General features: G+C 34.1%; 1 protein-coding gene across 2 annotated transcripts in view; it reads left to right on the forward strand.

Moving 5' to 3' along the window:
• clcn7 (Cl-/H+ antiporter 7) overlaps positions 1-5,378 on the forward strand; it is a 31,033-nt gene extending 25,655 nt beyond the window's left edge. For both annotated transcript variants that reach the window (NM_001077537.1, XM_087242731.1), the window contains 2 exon segments: positions 1,588-1,668; positions 3,802-5,378. In NM_001077537.1, the coding sequence (NP_001071005.1) occupies positions 1,588-1,668; positions 3,802-3,888 (168 nt within the window). In that variant the 3' untranslated portion in view covers positions 3,889-5,378.
• Positions 5,379-9,679: the final 4,301 nt, after the last annotated feature.

The following is a 9,679-nucleotide window of genomic DNA, read 5'->3' on the forward strand; positions in this document are numbered from 1 at the left end:
TTTATGGGCATGGCAGTGATATGCACCTATAGGCAGATCCAAAATGCGCATACACTTTGCTTATTGCACTCATGGGGATGCTTAGCTGCACACAGATATCTTTAAATAGGGCTGGCCGATTAATCGAATTGAAATCACAAATGCAATTGAGCAAAGCTGCAATTGTCATGCACATTTTCTTAAGGCACAGTGTGATTTGTAGTAAATTTAGTCCAAAGGCTTTTGCGCAAACTCAAGAACCTGTTTGGGACTTGTATAGCTGTGCATGGATGGATTTGCTCTTCAATGTTTGGCAATTTAAACCACACTAAACTGAACTTCAACTCTGAAATCTGGACTGACACATATTCAATTTACTAAAACTTCTATGATAAGCTGCTTTGACACAATCTCCATTGTAAAAGCGCTATAGAAATAAACATCTTGAACTGAATTGAATTGAACTGTCCAAAAACACATGAAGAAACCCAGGGAAAGGGTGGGGTTAAAGGATAAAGGATACAGCTGTGGCCAAAAGATAACAAGAATTATTTCTATTATTACAACAATACAATTACTGAACGTCAATAATTACTGGTTTACATTACTGTGAGTGGTAGCTTTAGCTGGGGGTAGATTTTAATAAAATATAATCAATGGGTAATTTGATAAACTGTGTAAATAATTCTCATTATTGTTACTGTTTAACATTACTTTAAGGAGTATGTTTAGGCTAGGTATGGGGGTAGATGTTAATAAAAGACAATTTAATGGGTAATTTAATAGAGAATATTAATAATTCTCTTTCAATTCTGGCTGCAGCTGTATCCCTTTTAGCAACAACCAAATAGCTGTTGCTGAATAAACAGAAGGTTTAACTACTTTTATTGATTTGGTGTGACTAATAAGCACACAACTACAAATCTTCTCACAGATATCACACTTTCAAACACTCTACTGTAGTTTTGAGATGGGTTTGGAGTAAAAACATGTTATTATGTGATGTAAATTCAAGTCCAGGTTTTACTATAGCCACAGTTCATTAAGCGAAGCAAGCAGCTGTCATTATTGCAGAACGATTATCTCAATGTCATTATCGACTGATTAAACCCAGTTTAAACTGTTTTTCTGTGTAGTAAACTCTTCTTCATCTAAAAGCAAGGTTGGCTATAACTGGTTTTACGGACAAAATGTGCATGAAAAATACAAATATGAAAAGTTAAGCAATTAAAGTAGGTCCATTACCACCCCAGAGATACCAGCTGAATGATATGTGCAGCAACCAATCATAGCTTTTGTTGTTGCATTCCATTTAGAGCAGGTTTATCTATTTTTAGTAACTAAAATTAAATTGAGGTTGAGACTGGAACAGCTCCAGTTTTCAGCTTATCCAGGTATGAAATTACTGTATGTTGTGTCGAGCAATAACCAGAACTCCACTACCACACCCTACTGAAAACAGTTCCTTATCGACAATTACAAGATGGATTTCTGTTTTTTTTTTAATTACCTTCAGGAAAGAGTCACCAGGAAGTGTATTTTAGTTTTCTTGACTGTGTGATTTACGCATGTGCAGTATGAACTGTTGTCTTTCATATTTGCTTTCAGGAGACTTCCCTCCCCCGTGTGTTTAAATTGTTTCGGGCTCTAGGACTCCGACATCTGGTGGTGGTTGATAATGAGAACAGGGTGAGTTTCTCTTCTCTCTCTAGAGTTTCCTCTGTCTCTCTTACAACTGCTTCATTGCTGTTCAGTTAAATGCTGTTTTTATAAGGGGGCCAATTTTTATAAAGGTGTTTTAAAATATTAATGTCTAAAGCAATTAAATGAGTAAAGAATTCATTCACTGGATTTAAGGAAAAATACAAGTAGATTTTTTTTTCTTTTTCATAATCATCTTCTTTCTTTTTTATGCTTTGTTTTTATTGTTTTTTAGGAACATATAACCAGTAAGAACAAAACAAATAAATAATAATAATAATTAATGATAATTAAATAAACCTCATCAAAATAATAAATTAACAAATAGAATTAGTATAAAATAAAATAAAAGGTTGCCAAACATTCTTTCAATGATGCATAACCTCAATGATGAATTATGTAAATGTTTAATTATAGGTAATTATATTTTCGCAGTGGAGAAAGCCTGCCATTTACTCCATTTCATTTCAAAGACATTTTTTTTGTAATCGAAGTGCATGTGTCAATTCCATTTTTTCCATTTCCTCAACTTCTGCTATTATTTTGAATCATTCATAGTTCCTTCTCCAACAAGGGTGAGGAGTCCCCGATTGTCTTTTGTAATCAGTTGCAACTATTTTAAACTAATATTTATACTTTAAATTACAAATAAGAGTGTTTGTGTATGAATGTAATGTTAAAAATCACATTGTTTCACTCGTCACGCTCAGATATGAATTACATTAACCACATAAATGATTTATTCCACTTTTTAAATGCAAAAAGCAAAGTTTGCCAAAATAATCAAGTGTTTTGTGTGATGCCATATAATCATTTGTCGTTGTGCATTTATAGGCCTGGGTGATATGTATAAAAAAAAAGTAATATCCTGATAACAATATAAATCACCATATAGTATCATTTCTGTAAATTCAAGCAGGTAATAGTATATATATTGACCACATGTAAAGGACTATTTCTTTTATTACATTTAAAAATATATAAAATATGAAATAAATATAAAACATATAAAAAAAAATGATTGATTACAGATCCAACATAAAAAAAACATAACAAATGTAAACATTGTACTTTCAAGATTGCAACTTTCTCAATATGCTGTTATTTGTGTTTTTGTCATATATATGTTTTTGATTATATATGTTTATACAACAGTTCTGTCTAGTTCTTGAATCTGATTGGCTGATAGCTGTGATATATTTAAGTAATATCAGCACACGTAAAGCCTCTTTACTCTGTGTATTACTCCGCCCACATACAACCAGCAAAAAGCAAACACTACAGATCTAAAGTTTAAAAGATGCTTGCTCAGCTGTTTAACTGTCAGCTTATGATTTGAATCCAAGGCAGAAGAAAGTAGTTCCTCATACAAAAGGGTTTTTAAGACTCTCCATGTTTGATTTTGTTTTTATATACACAATTATGCCGTCAAACTGTTGTAAAAATGCAATATCACACTGGGGGCACCAACGCATGCCTCCCACCAGTGCCGATATACAGCCATATCGCACTTGCTCATATACATATATATATATATATATGTATGTATGTATGTGTATATATATACATACATATATAGTCAAATTTCAAAGTCCTATACATCTCTATAGTAAAATAGTATCAATAGCATATATTACATTATTAGCTTTCTACATCTTTTTACAGTTTAAAAACTGAACCATCATGCTGAACCGAACCATCCATAGTTTATTTAAAACCTTTATTGTTATTATTATTAAATAAACTATTTAAAACCTGTTTGAATTGTTATTTTTTATAATAACTCAATTAAATTAATTGTAATGTCATTAAATGAATGTGTATATTTAATCCATTTGTTTTAACTTTAAATTAGAGGGTTAGTTCACCCAAAAAATTAGGTTTACTTTCTCTCAAGTGGTTCCAAGCATTATTATTTATGAGTTTCTTAATTCTATTGAAAACGAAAAAAGATCTTTTGAGAAAAGCTGACAACTATATTAAAATAGTTTCAGTTTTTTTTTTTCAAATATTTTTTGTCATCAGTCCTTTTAATGTATTTAATTGTTATATCACTTCAAAAAGCTTGCTTTTACCCGAAGAGTGAACTGATTTCTAATCCTCACTGCTTTGGATGTTAAGGTTGTGGGTCTAGTAACCAGGAAGGACCTTGCACGATACCACCTGGGTAAAGACGGCCTGGAGGAGCTTCAGCTGGCACAGACATGATCAGTCTTCATGTTCACCTTCACCAGCCTTCAGAGCACCAGCTTTACACCGTAAGAACTCAGGGCTGGTTAGAGTCAAAGATGCCAAACACAAACCTGCAACATGCACAAGTGTTCCAACATTCAGTATTAAGGGCTCGATTATTTAAAAAACACACACACACACACATTTATCACAATCTAAGTCTTTATGCATTCATTTTTGCTTGTAGAAATACAGCAGAGTGAGCACATTATGCTAGTATGAGATGTTAGTTTTGCACTATGTGACTGTTTATTTATTACATTTCAGATATTTTAGTGTCGATGATCTTTTTGGGAGCCCTCTGTTTTCATGCCTATCCAAAAAGCATTATGTCTTTGGTTTATTACATGGCTAGCAAGGCTAGTTACCACTAGTTTTCATGCCTATTGCAAAGTATATTGACATAAAAATGTGTCGGTATGCATTGCATTTTCCACATTGTTTGGTATATTTTTGTGTTTACAACATTTCCTGCACAATTTTAATGATCGACACTTGTGTTGAATTGTGGTGTTTAAAAATATTCATCATCAGTGTGCAGTTTGCTGATATGGAATACAATGCAATCTACATTCGTAGCGTCAAAGCATGGGTTTCAAACTGAATTTCTGGAGTGACGCAGCTCTGCAGTTTTGCTCCAATCCTAATAAAACACAATCAAGGTGTTCGAGACTCTTTTAAACAACTTGATCATTTTGATTAGCTGTGTTTGATTAGGGTTGGAGCAAAACCTTGCAGAGCTGTGGCCCTCCAGGAATTGAGTTTGAGATCCATGCATTAAAGGGACAATTCACCCCCAAAAATTCAAAGAAAAAAAAAAGGGTGCACTGTCCCTTTAAGAAGCCTATTGGTGATACCTTTATGTGCACTTAAAACAGACTACTACATATTATATTGTTACAAACATGCAAAAATGGTTCCTTTTTTTGTTTATCTAGTGTTGTTTAGGATTTTTTAAATGTTTGTGTCTAGATTTATCAATTTAATTGCTATCAAAAATAATTGAGGGTAGATCAGGCCCTAAAACGAAAGGCATCAATTCTATTTGTCTCATGCTTCTTGGCATTTGCAAGGTTTTTGGTACGAGTTTGGAAAAAAGCCAGCGGTTTTATGTAGAGTTTGTCTCTACAGAATGTGAATTTTTGCCATGAGCTGCATTTGTTTTCTGTGAAAATCTGTACTTTAAAATGAAAAAAAAATCACAGTATTAAAAAAATGAAGTATGATTATGCTTAAACGATTGCCAAGCACTGATCAAATGAAACATCTTTAAATGAAGCGTGTAAACATTGTCCGGTTTAGTCTGCTAAGAAGTCTTGTATAAAGCCAATTTGTTGTTTTTATTGATCAATGGTCTTTCTCTCTGCTGATCTCTGCTTTTTATATGGCTGCTGATTTGAAGTTAAAAAATGATTTTATAACAATTTAAACAAGTTTGTGAACTAATAAAGCTATGAATGAATAAATGACTGTCAAACCTTGTCAATATAGCTCTATCAGATAGTGATGGCTGCAGAGTCATTCATTCATTCGGCTTAGTCCCTTATTTATTAGGGGCTGCCACTGTGGAATGAACAGCCAACTTATCCAGCATATGTTTTACGCAGCGGATGCCTTTTCCAGCCGCAACACAGTACTGGGAAACACCCATACACTCTCGCATTCACACACACTCATACACAATGTTCAATGTTGCTTACCCAATTCACTTAAAGTGCATGTCTTTGGACTGTGAGGGAAACCTAAGCACCCGAAGGAAACCCACGCAAACAAGGGGAGAACATGCAAACTTGCCAACTGGCCTAGCCAGGACTTGAACCGGCGACCTTCTTGCTGTAAAGCGACAGTGTTAACCACTGAGTCACTGTGCCGCATTAATCTGCAGAGATTAAAATGGTATATTTTTGGCACCTGTGTTTCTGTTAATGCTCAGCTTTTAAGAGTCCGCTGTCATACAGATGGATTTATGTCTTAGAAAATGAATTATGAGATACAAAAATATATATTTTTGGATGGACATATGAATGGTCTGAAGCTTTGATTACATAAATGTCGTTACTTAAGAGGATAGTTACCCAAAATACCACTGATTATAATCGATATATACTCAGGAATGAAAATACTATAAAGTCAGTGGCTACTGTTAACTATTCAGTTACATTGAGTTAATTTTAGTAAATGGTGAGTAAATTCATACTTTAGATTTTTGCTGTCTGATTTGGTGATGAATGGGTTAACTTGCTGCAAAAAACATCCACCAAACCATGGCTCTTCTCTTCACCTCTACTGACATTTTTACACACTTTGTGTTCAGTGTTTCACAGATGAACGTATTGTTTCCCATCAGACACGAAACTTGCTTTAGTGAAGCGAACTTTGAATCTTTATTTGATATTCATGATTATGGTCTTTTATTTGATTCTGCTATACTTTTAGTCCAAATTGGAAAATGGAAAAATTGAAGTTGTGTTTTTTTTTCCTCTTAATCATGAAGTACATCCACTTGATACAGTCATGAAATGGTTAGATCATTGAAAGATGCGTGTTGATAACAAAACGAAAGAGGATTGATGATTGCATGAAGGCAGAGCAGAAACGAGACACGCCCTGATAGCCCCACCCTAAAGGTATTCCATGTGACCAGAAGTAAAGAAAAGTAGTTTCGAGGGCGGAGGGAAGGTTATGATATTTCATCAAAGATTTTGATGGCAAAATCATTTTTACAAAATAATGAAGTGCACAGATACATCTTTTATAGTAAACACTACTATATCTAAACAAGAAGAGTAAATTTGGGTTTAAATCTGACTGTAAACAGTATTGCGTCCCAAACAACACACTATAAACTCATACATTTATGTGCTTAACCATGTAGTGGATGAGATCAGTGTTCTAAATAGAACACTAATGGTTTTTTTTTTAACTCAACGGAAATTCAAACCATTTCCCAGTCAATGTTTAATGGTTGCCAGATTAGTGAACTAAAGACCAAACTTTTCATTGAGTACAACAACATTCACCAACACTAGGCGGCGTAATCACTTGCATCAGAAAGTTTTAATCAGTTATTCAGACACACTATTTCAATATTCAGTTCACTCTATTAAAAAACCAATAACTAAGATTTTAATCTCAAAGTTTTAATTAGCAGTTTATTAAGGGTAGTAGTTGGGTTTAGGTATTGGAAATGATAAGCGATATAAAATAAATCATACTTTTTAGGTACTAATAAACCTTTAATATATTTTTTATATTTTATTTTAATTCTCTTTCTTAAGGAAAAAAGGGAAAAATGCAATAAAATGTTTTTTTTTTTTAAATACATAAAAAAATACAACAACGCAACGGAACTTAAATGAGCAGTTGACTGGTCATATATTTCCTTACAGGTCACATTAACAAATACATATAGAAATCAGTTTACACTGTATAAATGCATAAGTACAAAAGTGCTCCCAATAGTGCAGGTATTTGTCTATTTGTAGTTCTAAAGAAAAAGTCATCTCCATATTTTGAACATTAGATAATAAAACGTTTAATACCTTATTAATTGGCAGGTCATAAGCAGTAATAAATGGTTTGAATTGTTACTTAATCTAAGGTGTTACCAAAATATTTCAGCCTACCTCTTATGCTCTATTGAGTGCATAAAGTGTTCAACATCTACACTTCTTTTAATTAGCTTGACTAAGTGAATCACCCAGGTATTTACAGTGTGAATGCACTACTTAAGCTATTTATATACTACATAACATGGCATAGAATAGTGCGCAAGTATGCGTTTTGGGACACAAGTACTTGAGTTTAGGTCACAATTCACACTGTTCACTACTGGCTTATTACATGCCTATTATTAGGCTATTAACTGTTCATTAGTAGTTATAAAGTATGACCTTTATCTGCTTCCCTAATCCAACCCAAAACCTAAACCCAACTTCTACCTTACTAACTATTTGTAAACAGCTCATTAGTAATTGATTAAGCTAGTAGTGTTAATGATTTGTTAATACCGTGACTTATAGCGTATAGGTTTATACCGTACTTAGCACTGTACTGGTAAGCAATCTGCTTAATTGGACTGACAGCCCATTAGATTCTCCACAATAGTCTGTCATCTCATGCCTTTGTCTGTCATTTTTACTATGTCTTTATCGGTGAAATGTGCAACTCGCAGTCTATTTTCGGAAACTGCATTCTTTAAGTCAACTGCTCAACATGACTAAGCCGTCTGTTATTTATTGACACATTCATCCTACATGGACACATTCTTGTACTGTCTTAAAAAGGTGTGTGGAATGGTATTCTGTGACTAATGACCAAGGATCTCGCTGGTGTTATGAATCTCACGTCGAGCTGTGCTGTTTATTGTAATCGTTTGCTTTCGTTATTAATGCGTCGCCATTGTCACTGGATCTTGAACAATTGACCTCTGTCTAATGTCTCAAAAGATAGATGGAGTATTATCACTTGGACTTTTGATGAAGTAATTGAAAGAAAATGTGGGAACCCTTTACAATAAGGTTAGATTAGTTCATGTGTTTACCAACATGAACAATATGTTTAATACAGTATTTACATCTGTCTTTGCATTCGATTAAAATAAATAAAGTTGTTTATGGTTAGTTCATTAACTGACAGTGCACTAACTCATGTTAGATTTTAATAGCGCGTTAGCACTATAATTAGTTAATGCTGTATGAGTATTGTTCATTATTAGTTCATGTTAATAAATACATTAACTTACATTGTCTAATACAGTGGTCACCGAACTTGTTCCTGGAGGGCCGGTGTCCTGCAGATTTTAGCTCAAACCCTAATCAAACACACCTGAACAAGCTAATCAAGGTCTTACTAGGTATACTTGAAACATCCAGGTAGGTGTGTTGAGGCAAGATAGAGCTAAGCCCTGCAGGGACACCGGCCCACAAGGACCAGGATTGGTGACCCCTGGACTAATAGAACCTTATTTAAAGTGCGAAAAAAATATCATATAAATTCAGTGATTAGAAAATGTTTTAATGAACGCATGGATGGATTAATATGTAGATATGCTCTCACTTCATTATAGGTACACCCTGATCCTACCTTTCCTTCAGGGCTGTTTTCATTCTTCAGCAAGGTGCTTAAAACATTCCTCAGTGATTTAGGTTGACATTGACTGCAGATTCATTGCTTCCACATTCTCTTTTACTCTTCATTCTCTGTAAATTCTGGAGATGATTGTGTGTGAAAATCCCAGCTATTTCTGAAATACTAAGATCAGCCCGTCTAAGACAAACAACCACATCCAGAATCACTTATATCTCTTGTCTTCCTCATTCTGATGCTCATTTTGTGCTGCAGCTGAATCATCTTGACTGAAGTTGCTCATGTGTTATTGGCATCCGCTTCGAATGTTGTCCCTTGATTGAATGATTATCAGTGGTTATCAGCTGATGGGCCAGTTGGGGCCTTCTGCACCTACTGGTAGGCTCAGAAGACTGTTATCATCTATCCACATGGTTAATCAGCTATATTAATAAAGAAGATTCCAGATCCAGATCTGTTTTTAAATTACTGTGATGGTTGGATTTAGAGTTGGGTTAATAAAATACAATTGATGGCAAATTTAATAAATTTCCTTAACTTCTGTATGTGATCTATAGCTGATTAACCATGTTGATGGGGCCCTAGTAGCCCATATCTATCAGCTGATAACCACTGATAATGCCCATTCAATCGAGTGATAACATTCAAATTGGCTGTTGTTGGCTGGCTGTGTCTGAAC

Source organism: Danio rerio, chromosome 3, assembly GCF_052040795.2.
Source record: "Danio rerio strain M-AB ecotype USA chromosome 3, GRCz13ab, whole genome shotgun sequence".
Taxonomy (NCBI): domain Eukaryota; kingdom Metazoa; phylum Chordata; class Actinopteri; order Cypriniformes; family Danionidae; genus Danio; species Danio rerio.